Consider the following 16,377-nt stretch of genomic DNA (forward strand, 5'->3'; position numbering starts at 1 on the left):
CTTTTTGATGTAAAGTCAGGGTCCTAGAGCAAGGGGAGTGCATGATCAAGGAAAGGGCAAGGGAAGACCGTGAAACAGCAATGGATTGATTTTAACTGCTTGTACTGAATCCTTCTGCTGTGAATAACTGCGAAAGGGTGGCTGGATGGAGTGATAAAATGGATGGTAGAGAAGTGAATTCTTTTGTAATGGAGACTTGGTGGAGATAAGGGGAAGGGAGGCCCCCAGGTCTGTACCTTTGCAATGAAAGAGACTCTTTACCCTCCTCTCGTCTGTGAGCTCAGAAGAGGGTGTGAGAAGAGAGATCTTCTTCACTCAGGTACACTTCACACCTGGTAGTACAGCACCTTACAGAAAGAGGCCCTCAAAAACTGTTTGCTGGGACTTCTCTGGAGGTCCAGTGCTTAAAATTCCATGCTTCCAATGCAGGGGACACAGGTTTGATTCCTGATCAGGGAACTAAGCTCTCACATGCTGCACACATGTGCAGGCCAAAAAAAAAAAAAGAGGTATTGCAGACTTAATGAATGAAATTAAGGAAGGAATTAATACACAAAAGAGGAATTAAGTGATTCAGGAATGTAAGATAAATTTAGATATTGTTGTTGTTCAGTTGCTCAATGGTTTCTGACTCTGCGACTCCATGAACTACAGCACTCCAGGCTTCCTTGTCCTTCACTATCTCCCAGAGTCTGCTCAAACTCATGTCCAGTGAGTCGATGATGCCATCCACCTTCTCATTCTCTGTTGCCCCCTTCTCCTTTTGCCTTCAATCTTTCCCAGCATCAGGTCTTTTCCAATGAGTCAGCTCTTTGCATCAGGTGGCCAAAGTACTGGAGTTTCAGCTTCAGCATCGGTCCTTCCCATGAATATTCAGGATTGATTTCCTATAGGATTGACTGGTTTGATCTCATTGCTGTCCAAGGGACTCTCAAGAGTCTTCTCCAGCACCACAATTCAAAAGCATCAATTCCTCGGCATTCAGCCTTCTTTATGGTCCAACTCTCACATGACAGTTGAATAGATGTGATCAGGTCAGAGTGTTCTAGAAGTTTCTGTATAAACTAATCATGGGCAGAACTAAAACTATAAACCTCTGTAGGCCAGGGAAAGTCCACCTCCTTGGCTTGTACATCCTGTTCATTCCTTCAGTTAAGAGGCACTGAGTATGGGAACTGACTATCACTGACTTTCCCGTCAGGAATCTAAATCAGTTAACATATCTGATGCCAAAACAAGAGAAATCAGGGATTGAGACCTATTAGGTTTCCATATAGTAAATAACTTAGTTTTGAACAGTACTGAGGCTTCTGTATTTATGCCACTTATATAAGCTCTGCCTACACATTCCTCTGTGAAAAAGAAGTTACCAAGTTCCTTAACTTTATTTTTAGAAGTCGAGTTCTTTGCTTGCTCCTAAATGATCTAACTTACTTTCTTTTAGCCTGACAAAAGTTTAAAATCAATAGTTTGCTTAAAGCTGTGCTAAAATGGTGTGAGTTTAACACAGCACAGCTGGAAACTGTGACCTCAGTGAATGACATTCACTAAGCCCAAAGTTGAAATTGCTTGTAGGCATAGAACTTGCTGCTTTGAATTTGGTGAGGCCCCCCAGTTGTCCACTGAGTTTGTTCTTCCTGCTGAAAGATGGCCGAGCAATGGCTCCAGGTTCCATGATAGCCTCCCCGCTTCTGAGCTGGAAAACGACACGCTGGTGGCCACTTCTCTGGCTGTGTAGCCCCCAGTTTTTTGTGCTTTCTGGGTGTTTTGCAACTCTTTTTCATCTTGTGTTACTTTTATTTTTTCCGATCTCCACCCTGATTTTATTTTTCAACTTAAAAATAATATTCTTACCCTGTCAAAAAAATGGGAGTGACGGTCCTTTTAGTGAGCTCATATGAGGAAAATTATTTTCCCTGCAGTAGGTCATTAGTAATACTGGATCTCTGCTTATAGACTTCTCACTACGGTTTTCCTTGAAATAGCCTTAAAAGGGTTGTACTGCTCACTGATTATTCCACATAACTCACAGAGCTTTGGCATCTTTACTATAAAAGAGTGACCCAACTCACCCCCTAGGAATGCCTACTTTTGTAATGATAGGGTCTGCTGAAGCATGTACGGCCTTGGCCCTAAGAAGTGACTGCTTGATGGAAATTATCAGGGACAGAAACGCCATCTTCTCCTGGTTTTGGCCAAACCGCACTGTTATTTCCTTAACTTCTCTAGCCAGTATGTGCCTCAGTCAAACAGCCCAAATGGGAAGGTAATTTTCTCAGCTGCTTTTTGCTTTGCTTTCTGTATGTGTGTTCAATTAGCTGCAGTTCACAGATGCATTCTATGTGTTATGGAAGAAAAAACATTGGAAAAAATGTAGTCAAGCTTGGTTTACAACATACTTGATCTTGATTGGTGTCCTTGTGCTCTGAGCCTTTTCTTGAACAAAGGATAGATACTTGGAGTGGTTCTTCACAGATGTGGCATAAACATAATCTGGATCTTCTCTGTAGGGTCTGAATTTGTAATGACAGTTCTGCCTCAGTCCAGTGAATGGGGAGGAGGATAATAATATTCTCCTCTCCACTGCCTCCAATTTGTCTATCATTTTTGACTGCATGAGAAGGAAAGTGCTGGGTGAAAAGAGGAAACAGGAGAAGAGATAGGAAACACACAGGAAAACCACTGGGAGAGAAAAGGTGGGAAGTGATTCTATCCTGATATTTCACAGGCATATTCAAAGCTCTAGAATAAAATAAGCACTCATTTCTGGGGCAGGCATCTGCCAAGGGAATTGTCTTTTCTGCTCTTTCCTTCGGCAATCCTCCCACTGCTTCCAATCTCTCGTAGTTTGGACCATTTGATTGCAGTTATGCCTCAGAGTTGAAGCGGGGACTCTGTCTCCTTCTAAGCAGACTCTGGGGGCCCATGGTCTCTCTCAATGTGGCTTCCTCAAGCAGTAGGAGCCCTGTTCTGCATGCTGGGGGAGGAGGACTTGGGCTCAAGCATTTTAGAATTAGTCCTGCACCAGTGTAATAATTATATCAATGAATTCCCTCACTCACTATGGACACCATAGGGATAAGAAAGTATCTAAAATGTCTTTCCTTTTGGATCTCTCTATGAATCATACCAGTGCCTGCTCTGACATCCAATGACAAGTTAAGGACAACATAAGTGGTGGGGATATGACTCATGAATTTCAAGGTCCTCATGATAGAACAGATTCAAATTAAGGGGTACATGTGTAAAATCCCACTTTCTGGGGAGGAAATTACTCATTTATTAAGCAAATCTAATACCAATGATGGCAGATTATATTTGTTGAATGCTTTCTCTATGTCTGACACTGTGCTGGAAATTTCCCACATATATGACCTCATTTGGTCCACACGGAAACTGAAGGCAGCTACTATTATTATCCCGACTTATGAAAGGAAGAAATACAATACAAGCAAGTTAAACCAGGATGACTCAATGGTTCTTGAATTTTGATTGAACTGAGAAACAGAAAAAGTCTAGATCCTAATTATCTAAAGTTAGATTTAGATTTAGTGAACTTAAGTAATAATTTATGAATATGATTCTTAAGGGGAGACTTTTTCTTACACGTGACTAATTAGGCAGTTAAAGGTAAAAGAATGTAATATTCATGCTCTTTCATACAATGAAGTGTCAAACAGTAAAAAAAAAAAAAAAACTGGCAAAAATATAAACTCTGATCATTTTTCCTCTTATTTAGAAGTCATTTTCTTTATGTTTTTCCTTTTATAGGTCACTGAAGGGGCCTAGTCACTCCAACTTGTAGTTAGAACCCACCATTTGCAAGAATCACATATAAATTTGGTGAGTTACACATTCTTCCTGGTTCTCAAAAACTCAGAAGCGGAAACCAATGAAATCAGACACTCAAAAAATGCACGGACAGGGAACTCTGATCTAAAGATAATCATAAGACAATTCTACTCCTGGGAAAGAAAAAAAAAAAGTCCTCTTCATTGTTTTATTTTCTCCCCCTGCAAATTTCCTGCAGCCGACTGCAATAGTGTCTGCAAGATGGCTAACTGCTGAGTCTTTGATTTAATGAAAACTTTGGGAAAGCAATTCAATTCACTGCAGGGACTGCTTTGTTCTTCCATTATGATTCTTTTTTAATGAGAAAGATGATTGTAAGGATAAACTCTATTCCTCTGAATTTTTACACTAATTACATACAAAGCACTGTTTTGGCAGAAGGGGACTTATCTCCTTGAGGCAATATAGTTATCATCTTGTAACCACCCTTCAATCTCCCACAAGAATGCTGGAGCTCCGTGCCAGGAATGAGTATCGCTCTGTGCCAGCTCGCAGCATGGAGAGATGAACGCCTAAAGATTTCCAGAATTAACAGTCAACACAGACTCTGGCTAAAACAGGGAGACAATCCCTCCCTCCCAACTCATACAGTGTTTGGAAGCGAAGAAGCAGAAGGGTGTCTGTTAATGAAGTATTTGGCATGAGGAATGAGGGAGGGTCTTGCATATGTATGTCATTTTCCTTCCATCTAGAAGTCACTGATCGTGCTAAGTCATATTGAAAGTTCTGGCTGACGTATCACTTTATTTGAGAGTCAGTCACTTTCACACAAATAGAACATGCACTCTTAGATACTGTAAGTTTGATGAAGACTGTGGGAGACTTGATTCAGTGCAGACTGTCCCTGTAAGCACTGCGTGTGTATTAAATATATGTACTTTTACACTAGTTAATGGATCGTGAGCTTGATAAATAATAATTCGTGTCCCACTAGCAAGTTCTTTAGAGTAGGTACATTTTCTGGAGTAGAGGGGAAACTGTACTCATTCTTGCAGTCTGAAAGCATGCCGCAACGAAGGAGGACATTTTAATGGCCTTTCCTAATATCCGTAAGTGAGGGAAAAGCTACCCAGTGGGAACTCGAGTCCAGTGATATGCAGTTTCATCATGGCAGCCACGGGGTGAGAGTAGGCGGTCAATTCTTTCTCTTTTTTTCCCCCTTTGGTCAGGTATATTAAAGAATAATTTGTATGTGATAAAATTCACTTCTTTTAGTGTATAATTTGAAGAGTTCTGACCAACATATATAGTCATGTAACCTCTAAGCAATCAAGACATATAGAACATTTCCATTAGCTCCAAAGTTCCCTTGTGTCCCTTTGCAGTCAGTCACCCCCGCCCCCTGGTTCCCCACTCCAGCAATCATTGATCTACTTCCCGACCTTAAAGTTTTGCCTTTTCCAGAACTTCACATTACTATGCATTACGTAGTTATACAATGTATATGGTCCCATGTCTGCCTTCTTGCACATAGCATAATACTTTTGATTAATTACAAAAGTAATTAATACACATAAGTAATTAATACACATTAATAAGAGATTAATACACATAATTGCATGTATCAATAACATTGTCCTTCTATGGCAGAGTCATACTCTATTGTGGGAATTTACCACAATCCTTTCACGAGCTGATGAGCCCTTGGGTTGTTTATAGTTTTACCTTATGAATAAAACTGCAATGGACATTTGCACATAATATTTGTGGATATTATGTTTTCATTTCTCTTGGAAGAACAAGAGTGATGGGTCATATGGTAAGTGGGTATTTAACTTTATAAAGAAAGCACTAAGCCATTTTCCAAACTGTCCATATCATTTTGCATTTCCAGCAGCAGTATATGAGAGTTCCAGTTGCTTCACATACTGAGGAGCCATTTTGCTACAACTGGATTTTTATTTTCTCCTGTGATCTTCACTAACTATTTCCCAGCGTGGTTTGCAGAGGAGCCCCCACCCTTATCCCCTGCCCACCTTCTCTTCTCCCTTCCCTAGCAACACAAGTAAAATTCCCAGGGAGTATCCACTAAGGTTCATTTCAAAAGTCATTGAAGTACAACCTTTCTATTCTATTCTATTCTAAAACTTTCCAACATGTAAACATAAATACAACCTGACAATGAAGAGAAATGGAGGTCTGCCAAGTAGTTTCCCACAAGGAAGATGATTTAAGAGGCTCCAGTGAGTATTACCTCACCAGACTTAGGTAAGTGACAGTAATATTTCCCTCAGGACTCACAAGGGAGTTCTAATTCAGTATTTACATTTGCCAAATCCTTCCTTATCCAACTCTCTAAGAATCCCTTCTCCTCCATAATTTAGTCAAAGTTACCTACAGAATTGGAAACTGAACAAGCTATGTATGAGCAGAACTCAGGCTTCTATATACAGATGGCCAAGAAAAACATGAAAAGATGCTTAACATATTTAATGCTTAATGTCATGTTTAATATCACCTCACACTGGTCAGAATGGCCATAATCAAAAAGTCTACAAACAATAAATGCTGGAGAGGATGTGGAAAAAAAGGGAACTTTCCCACTGTTGGTGGGAATGTAAATTGATACAGCTACTATGGAGAACAGTATGTAGGTTCCTTAAAACACTAAAAATATACCTATCATATGATCCAGCAATCCCACTCCTAGGCATATATCTAGAGAAAACCATAATTTGAAAAGATACATGCACCCCAATGTTTGTGGCAGCACTATTTACAATAGCCAGGACATGGAAGCAATGAAAATGGCCATCAACAGAGGAACGGATAAAGAAGATATGGTACATATATACAATGGACTATCAGTCAGTCATAAGAAAGAATAATGCCATTTACAGCAACATGGATAAACCTAGAGATTATCATACTAAGTAAGTCAGTCAAAGACAAATATCATATGATATCACTTACGTGTAGAATCTAAAAAAAAAAACAAAAACAATACAATGAACTTATTTACAAAACAGAAACAGACTCACAAACCCTGAAAACAAATTTATGGTTACCAAAACGGAAACATGGGGTGAAGGATAAATTAGAAGGTTGGGATCAACAAATACATACAACTATATATAAAATTGTTGGAGAAGGCAATGGCAAGCCACTCCAGTACTCTTGCCTAGAAAATCCCATGTACGGGAGAGCCTGGTGGGTTGCAGTCCATGGGGTCGCTACGAGTCTGACGTGGCTGAGCGACTTCACTTTCACTTTTCACTTTCACACATTGGAGAAGGAAATGGCAACCCACTCCAGTGTTCTTGCCTGGAGAATCCCAGGGACGGGGGAGCCTGGTGGGCTTCCGTCTATGGGGTCACGCAGAGTTGGACACGACTGAAGTGACTTAGCAGCAGCATATATAAAATAGATAATCAACAAGGACCTACTGTATATCACAGGGGACTCTACTCAATATTCTGTGATAACCTATATGGGAAAATAATCTGAAAATGAATGGATATATATATATATACATACATATATCAGTTCAGTTCAGTCACTCAGTCGCGTCCAACTCTTTGTGACCCCATGGACTGAGGCACGCCAGGCCTCCCTGTCCATCATCAACTCCCGGAGTTTACTCAAACTCATGTCCATTGAGTCGGTGATACCATCCAACCATCTCATCCTCTGTTTTCCCTTTCTCCTCCCATCAACAATCTTTCCCAGCATTAGGGTCTTTTCAAATAAGTCAGTTCTTTGCATCAGGTGGCCAAAATATTGGAGTTTCAGCTTCAACATCAGTCCTTCCACTGAATACTCAGGACTGATTTCCTTTAGGATGGACTGGTTGGATCTCCTTGCAGTCAGTCCAAGGGACTCCTTGCAGTCAGTCCAAGGGACTCTCAAGAGTCTTCACCAACACCACAGTTCAAAAGCATCAGTTCTTTATAGCTCAGCTTTCTTTATAGTCCAACTCTCACATCCTACGTGACTACTGGAAAAACCATAGCTTTGACTAGATGGGCCTTTGTTGGCAAAGTAATGTCTCTGCTTTTTAATATGCTGTCTCAGTTCAGTACAGTTTAGTCACTCAGTTGTGTCCAACCCTTTGCGACCCCATGAACCGCAGCACGCCAGGTCTCCCTGTCCATCACCAACTACTGGAGTTTACCCAAACTCAAGTCCATTGAGTCGGTGATGCCATCTAACCATCTCATCCTCTGTCGTCCCCTTCTCCTCATGCCTTCAATATTTCCCAACATCAGGGTCTATTCAAATGAGTCAGTTCTTCGCATCAGGTGGCCAAAATATTGGAGTTTCAGCTTCAACATCAGTCCTTCCAATGAACACCCAGGACTGATTTCCTTTAGGATGGACTGGTTGCAGTCCAAGGGACTCTCAAGAGTCTTTTCCAACACCACAGTTCAAAAGCATCAATTCTTCTGCACTCAGTTTTCTTTATAGTCCAACTCTCACATCCACACATGACTACTGGAAAAACCATAGCCTTGACTAGACAGGCCTTTGTTGACAAAGTAATGTCTCTGCTTTTTAATATGCTGTCTAGGTTGGTCATAACTTTCCTTCCAAGAAGCAACAGTCTTTTAATTTCATTGCTGCAGTCACCATGTGCAGTGTTTATGGAGCCCCCAACAATAAAGTCTGTCACTGTTTCCATTGTTTCCCCATCTATTTGCCAGGAAGTGATATATATCACTTTGCCATACAATGGAAACTAATACAACATTGTAAATCAACTATACTCTCATATAAAATGAAAAATTTAAAACAAGAATTCAGGCTTCTGCTCTGAGAAAATCCTGGATCCCACTTTACCTCTTTTTCCTGTTCTGTCCTGTGTCTTGGACTTCCTATGGTAAGCACCAAAGAAAATTCCAACAAAGGCATGGGGCAAAGGTTCAAAGAGGCAGAGCTGTACAAACAGAAGTGGGGAGGTGAGATCTTCGGGGGACTCCAGTGTCTGACATACTGTGAAATACTGGACACCTAAGTTCCCCAGACACTGTTGCGGTTTTCATAAATGCCTATATTATTTTGTATGAAGTTCTAAATTTCTTTTAATTAGACAGGTATTTTTAATTTTGCAACATTGGTAATTGAGAAATTAGCTTACGTAATTATAAGAAGGATAGTGTTTCTGCAGGGAGCACATACGAAGCCTGTCTTACATTGGAAGCGGCAACTATCATCTTCCAGTTAGTGGAAGACGAGAATGGAACTAATTAGTTTAACTTCTGAGAATGTTCTTATAGAGTCTAGACTACTGGGCCATGAGCTGCATGTAGCTGTAGTGTATAGACAAGACTGTCATCTTTATATATTTCTCTCGCCAATCTGGCTAATCCAGTGCTTGTTGTTGCCCAGCTGCTAAGTCCTACCTGACTCTTTGGACTCTATAGACTGCCACATGCCAGGCTTCTCTGTCCTCAACTATCTCTTGGAGTCTGCTCAAATTCATGTCCATTGAGTCAGTGATGCTATCTAACTATCTTATCCTCTGTTGCCCCTTTCTCCTTTTGCCTTCAATCTTTCCCAGCATCAGGGTCTTTTCTAATGAGTCATCACGTCAGTGCTCTGGAAGGAAAAAGAAGACAGTGGGCAGAGGGGACCAGGAGAGGGTGAGTGCTCCATAGGCCTGAGCCAAATTCATTTCATCAGCCTCTCCACTGACAACTGAAATTAGAACCTAGACTTCCCGGAAATCTGTCTTAACGGTATTTAGTGTTCAAACCAAGAGTATTTCTCTTGAAGAACATGACATGAATTTACATTTCTGTCTTCTCTTTGGAAAAATTCAGACTACACACAGTGATATATTTGAGTGTGCTGTTAGTACTACTAGTAACTTGCTTCATTTTTCACACTCACACAAAGAAATATATAAAAGATTCAACAAATATTTTAATGTCTATGTAAGAATTTGCTAGAATTCATGCAATACTCATCAAACTGTTTCTAGCTACAAGCTTGTCTTTTATTCAGAACTAGAAGAGCTTATAAAAACCTCTCTCAGTGAAAAAGCAAAACTTGCAGAACCAGTCACCAGGAATATCTCTAATGATGCCCAATAGTGGCAAACTTTCTTCTCTTTCCAGGGTCTGTATCCAAAATGAAGCAGGCACTTCTGGTTCTATTCATGTTTTCATTACAGATACCCATTCTTTCCCCATCATCATGACATGAAGAGGAAACTAAGGGATGTAAATGTTTTCTTTTCACCCTCAACATCCTGCTCTTGCCTTGCAATCCTTACCTCCCTCATCACTGAGCAGCTTGTTGATGGGAAAACAAAAAGAAATTGGAGAGGAAAGAACTCAGAAAAATTGGCAGAAGAAAAGGAAGAAGGAATTATTGACTATTTAAAACTCCTATGGTTTATATGGATAACCAACAAGGACATACCATATAGCACACAGAACTCTGCTCAGTGTTATATGACAGCACGATAGGAGAAGGGTTTGGAGGAGAATGGATACATGTGTATGTATGGCTGAATCCCTTCACTGTTCACCTGAACTATTATGGCATTCTTAATTGGTTACACCCCAACACAAAACGAAAAGTCTAAAAGCTGAAAAAAATTTGTGCGGTTTATATATATTCAGAAGTTAAAAACTGCCAAGAGAAGAATCGTGGATAGCTATTGTTTAAGAACTACTGAAAGTGATTCTGGGAGGAAGCAGGATTCATATAATAACTGATAAAAGAAGCTTATGGAAAAAGTTTGATGACATAATTTTTCTTCAGAAGAAATGTATCTTGTTTCACCTATGTTTTAAAAGTTGCTCACATTTCTAGTTTCTACATCACAAATGCAAGAACTGTATGGTCTTCAGTTGTTCAAATGTGTGTGTTTAGTTGCTAAGTTATGTCCAACTCCATGACCCCATGGACTGTAGTTTGCCAGGTTCCTCCGTCCATGGGATTTCCCAGGCAAGTATACTGGAGTGGGTTGCTGTTTCCTTCTCCAGGGGATCTTCCCCACCTAGGGACTGAACCTGTGTCTCCTGCATTGGCAGGGAGAGTCTTTTCTGCTGAATCACCAGGGAAGAAGCCCTTAGTTGTTCATAGTCTGCTTTTTGTGTTTTTCTGTTTCCTGATTTCAGCTAGTATTACATAGGATTTTAAGAAAAAAGGATACACGAGGAAGAGGCTTCAAATCCATAAGTTTTGGCAGCATTACACTTTCTTAGTCATTTACCTGTGAGATAATATGCACATAGTTCTCTGCCCCTGGTTCTTGGCATAGAACCCTTGCAATTTCCTAAGTGATAAAAGCACTAGTGGCCTTCCCTGGTGGCTCAGTTGGTAACAAATCTGCCTGCAATGCAGGTGACCCTGGTTCAATTCCTGGGTTGGGAAGATCCCCTGGAGAAGGGATAGGCTACCCACTCCAGTATTCTTGGGCTTCCGTGGTGGGTCTACTGGTGAAGAATCCACCTGCATTGAGGGAGACTTGGTTTTGATCCCTGGGTTGGGAAGATCCCCTGGAGGAGGGCATGGTAACCCACTCCAGTATTCTTGCCTGGAGAATCCTAATGGATAGAGGAGCCTGGCAGACTGTAGTCCATGGGGTTGCAAAGAGTTGGACATGACTAAGCAACTAAGCACACATGCAAGAGCACTAGGAACATATTTTGTTCTATTTGGTCTTTGACCCTTGCTCCTGACACAGAGCTCCTATATCCCTTACAATTTCCAGGGAGATAGGAATTTTTTTCTTCTAATGAGTTGACTCTTGGTGGGCTCCTGGATGGGGCTGAAATATCAAGCTATGATTAGAAACTGGACTTTTCAGCCCTGCCTTCCCATTTTCCAGAGAGAGGAGAAGGGCTGGAAATGAAGTTAATGATCATGTCTACCTATTGAAGTCTCCATAAAAATTCCAAAAGCATGCAGTTTGGAGAATGCTGGGGTTGGTGAACATGTGACATGGAGGTTCTGAGACAGCTGTGCTAGAAACCACGCCCCCTTCCACCTACCTTGCCCTACTCACTTCTTCCATCCAAAAATACATCATATCCTTTTGTAATAAACTAGTAAACTTTAAGTAAGCTCTTTTCCTGAGTCCTGTGAGACACTCTAGTAAATTAACTAAATACCAGGAGGGTTGGTGGCAACTTCTGACCTATAGCAGGTAGGATAGAAGCACCAGTAATAACTTTCATCCACCTCCCGACAGAACTGTCAGAACTGTCAGAACATTGTAAGACACTCAGCTGGTGCCACAGAACTGCAGGGTGTGGGAAAGCCTCACACATCTGGTGTCAGAGAACTGCAGTGTGAGGGTAAAGGAGAAACACAAGAGGAAGAATACATTCTCCTTTACAGTTCCTCAAGCCCCACCTTGCCCATGTAGCCTGTGTTTGAATTGCAGGCATTACTTCAATCAACGGGTATATTTTAACTGTCAGAGTAGTTTCCCCAAAGTGGTTACAGCTAACTAAGTAACAGCTACCTAAATTTTATCCAAATTCTCAAATTTGATACAATCTTATTAGAACTAGTTTTTTGAAGTACATTTTTTCTACAGTGCTGTATTAATGAGGCTCTTTATGATAAATAGCAAGATGTTTAAAAATTTTAGAACCATCTGGAATAACAAAAACAACAACCGAGCTCCAATAAAGAAGGGCGAGCTTTAAAACCTGTTCTACAATATGCAATTTTAGGAGGACAGTCTTGGTAGGAATCAGTTTTTGGTTTTCTACAAATTTTGTAGGAATCAATTAATAACCAGGGGCAAATTCAAAACTCCAGCTTGAACTGGAGTTACACTGAAACTTACACTGGAGTCTGTTGCTTCAGAGTCTTTGATCATAGGTTCAATGCAAATTTGATGAAAAGAATTCACTTCAACTCAGAAGTCAAATTTCTATAAGACTTTGTAATGACATGGCCCTTAATGCTCTTGAAAGGCTTCTTGCATTTATCACATTGTGTTTACATGTGACAATCATACATTTTATGATTAAAGTGATAAAGATTGTTAGTTCTTGAGTCTAACCCCTTGCTGTTCTGTGGCCTAAGGTGGTATCAAATGACTAGAGTGGCCCTGCAGGATCAGTGTCGTCTGTGCTGGAAGAATTGAGAAGGCTGCATCTTGTTAAACCCTAACCTGCAGCCCTCCCAGGAGATTAGACAGGGAGCACCGGGAATGGAGGAGGAAATGTGGCCAAGACAGTGGTTCCCTCACACACACCACACTTTCCACCCTCTCCTCTTTGCTCTGTTCATCCCCTCTCACATCTTGAGGTGCATAATGAAAGAGATTATTATGTTGCTAGAACATAGCACTGAATCAGCCTATACAAAATTAATGTAATTACTATGTTGATTTCCAGATGTTAGCTTAATGCCGGTCTATTAACACTTCTAAAGATAAAGCTCAAAACAAACAAACATTCTGAGTAAACACCCAAATGAAGACATGCCAGCAAGTTTAGTGATAATCTGAGGCCATGGCAGATATCTCTGGATGGGGCATTTTAGAAGTTGATTCTCTCCATCATCAACCGTAATGACAGAATATTCTCAGGTCCTTTTCAGTCTGTTTCTTCCAAAGAGCCTCTGAATTCCTTGCTGCTTCTAGCCCCTGGCCTCTTTCCAGTCACCCCTCTGCCCTGCCCCCATGCCCATCCACTCTCGGCACCACATACAGCCATACCCTCTTGACCTCACTGCTGTGCGTCACTGGACCTCTCACCCAGGGCTGGTTTCTTATCCAGGGTTTTGAAATTCAAGGGGAAAAACCCTCCTTTTACTCAAACATGTCTCCCTCCCCACTTCCTTCCTCCCCTGGACTCCACATGGGTGGGCAGGGTGGGCCATGAAGGTGCCCAGCCTGGCCTCAGAGGGACGCCTACTCTTCTAGTTCCTACAGCATGTTCCTGATGCCAGGGGAGCCTCCGATTTCTCACTGATAAACTTTCGGATAATAATTCCTATTTCCTTGGTTTGAAGGAATAAAAGAGGTAATTCACATACATAGTGGCTGGCACATTATAAAGTCTCAATAAAATGTATTATTGTTAACTTTGGGTCTCTTTCTACAGTTAATTTTTTTTTAAGCTTTTATGTCTCTACCTGTAACTGTGAAATTATTCTGTTTCTTAGAATGGCTTACTTTTATTTTTTTCCCTGATGAGAGTTTTTGTTAAATCTCTGGGCTCCTAGAAAGCAAGAGTGACAAGAACCTGAAAACTAACTGCAGTTCATCATTTTATAGTCTAGAGCAGGGGATCCCTAGTCTCTGGGATCCAATACCTGGCAGTCTGAGATGGAGTTGATATAACAACAGAAATAAAGTGCACAATAAATGTCATGCACCTGAATCATCCCAAAACTATTCCCCAAGCAACTGTTGAGATAATGCATTTGTAGTGTTCAAAATCATACTGAGGAAATGTAGCTGAGACTCAGTCTCTTAACTTTCATAGCCTGAGGTTTTATTTGAAATTTTTTTCTTTAACTATGTTTACCCATGTTGAATTTTAAAAAACAAACACCAATAACACCAATTTTTGAGAAGTAAATGAAATTAGCTTCTCTAATACCTTAGACAATCCCAAGTTAAACTGGAAGTCAGTCCTAACTTGTTCATTTGTATTCTTCTTCTAAGATGAAATCTAGTCCTGGCCAAATCATTATAAAAAAGCAATATTATTCTGGATTACAATCCAAATAAGGAAATGTAAAAATACAATGCTGAGATATGATTTGTGACAAAGTTTCAAAAAAGTATGACTATTAGGATTACTGTATACAGCTATTCATGTATCTTTATTCATTATTAAGGTATATAATTATCTTCAAACCTATTATGGTTACTTTTCAGCGCATATTTTATAGTCGATAGCTACAGCTAATAATAGCAACATTATTGGCTATTTCTGGGCCATAGATAAGAGTGTTTATACCAGATTCAATGGTATAATCATATGTCTCTGAAATATACCCTCCAGAGATATACCACAAGGATTTCAACTGCAACTGCCCTTTAATAAGTTTTTCCTGCCTCAAGTCTTGAAGGATTTGTTCCATTGCCTTAGCTATTTTAAGTTTAGACAGAACATCTCACATGACTGTGGTAGCTGCTTTTTCTTTCTTTTCCCCTTTGTTATTACTAGAATTGTTTGTGTTTACTATTTTTATCTTCCTTTCCCAAAGACATATATTTGTCTGCAATCCCCTTGGATTTCTCAGGGCTAGCAGGTATTAGGGACAGCTTCATCAGGACTGTTTCAGGTTCCAGGGGAGCTGTCTATTTAGATTCACTGAGGGGTACAAGAAATGCTAACTGGAATTCAAGTAGTAAGCAACTGTACTTTTCAGCCTATACATGCATTTCTTACTTCCCGTTGAGTTCACATAATTCATGCTTCTTTGTGATTTATTCATTCATTTTGTTTGCCACATTATCACAAAGCAGAAGAGTGAGATTTGGGGTTTTGAATTGTATTATGATGCTGTAAGTGAAAAAAGTTAATCTGGTCATAGCTCATCACTCTTGAAGATACTGGTAAAAGAGAAACAGGTTTGGCATGCTTACCTTGTCTGACAGCTAGTGTGGTGGTATAGACCAAGAAGAGAAGAATGTAATTGAGGAAACTCTGGAAGACTGGTGTATTGGCATGGAAATCTTCTGACAGGTACTTGCTGGTCAAGCTAATTCCACAAATAAGGAGGGATAACACCTGGCCTAGAGCCACAGAGATTAACATCTCCCTGAGAAATAAAAAGAAACATAGTAAAGATCAGCAGGAAGTCCAATAGAACAATCACTTAAAATTTACTGAGTACTTATGCCATTCACTAGGCTACATGCAATAAACAGTGATTCTTTTAGTTCATCACAGCAATCCTACTGGGAAGGTGCAGTCATTACTGGGGTTGTGCAAAGGAAGGGGGCTTCCAGGTGGTGACAGTGGTGAAGAACCTGCCAGCCAACGCAGGAGACATGAGACACCGGTTGGATCCCTGGGTTGGGAAGATCCTATGGAAGGGCACACGGCAACTCACTCCCATATTCTTACCCTAAGAATCCCATGGACAGAAGAGCCTGGTGGGCTATAGTCCACTGGGTCGCAAAGAGTGAGACACGTCTAGAGTGACTTAGCATGCATGCAGAGGAAGAAACCAAAGTTTAGAAAGGTTAAGGAATTTGCTTACAGTCACATAATCAGTGACAAAGTTGGGAGTTGAGATCAAATCTCTCCAAGTGTTCCGGGCTTCTTCCCACTTCCCCTAGAGCTCCAGGGGAAATTAACGTTTTCCTGTTGCCACCATGGCATGAACAAATGTTCAGAAACCTGAGAGAGAACCCAAACACTGACCAGGAGGGACCATATTCCAACCTTGTCCTAAGGTTCTCATATCAAAAAGGGGAGACTCTTCTCTTTCATAGACTGAAATCTTGGCTCCAAGGACACTTAGAAGTAAATGTAAATCTAGGAGTATCTCCTCTCCATTCCCAGATTTTGAATCTCAGTTTGCTCTAACGAACACTATTAAGCACTAGTCTCTGCTCTCCTCTGCTCAAGTCGCAGTTGCTGATACATT

The 16,377-nt window shown here is 40.6% G+C and overlaps 1 protein-coding gene across 3 annotated transcripts in view; it reads right to left on the reverse strand.

Moving 5' to 3' along the window:
• The window catches only part of SLC35F1 (solute carrier family 35 member F1), a 467,864-nt gene that overhangs the window by 179,071 nt on the left and 272,416 nt on the right, over positions 1-16,377 (reverse strand). For all 3 annotated transcript variants that reach the window (XM_088840587.1, XM_055433627.2, XM_055433628.2), the window contains exon 2: positions 15,368-15,543. In XM_088840587.1, the coding sequence (XP_088696713.1) occupies positions 15,368-15,543 (176 nt within the window). The remainder of the gene's footprint in view (positions 1-15,367; positions 15,544-16,377) is intronic.

Source organism: Moschus berezovskii, chromosome 10 (genome assembly GCF_049115385.1).
Source record: "Moschus berezovskii isolate FMDL1 chromosome 10, NW_MosBer_1.0, whole genome shotgun sequence".
NCBI classification, from domain to species: domain Eukaryota; kingdom Metazoa; phylum Chordata; class Mammalia; order Artiodactyla; family Moschidae; genus Moschus; species Moschus berezovskii.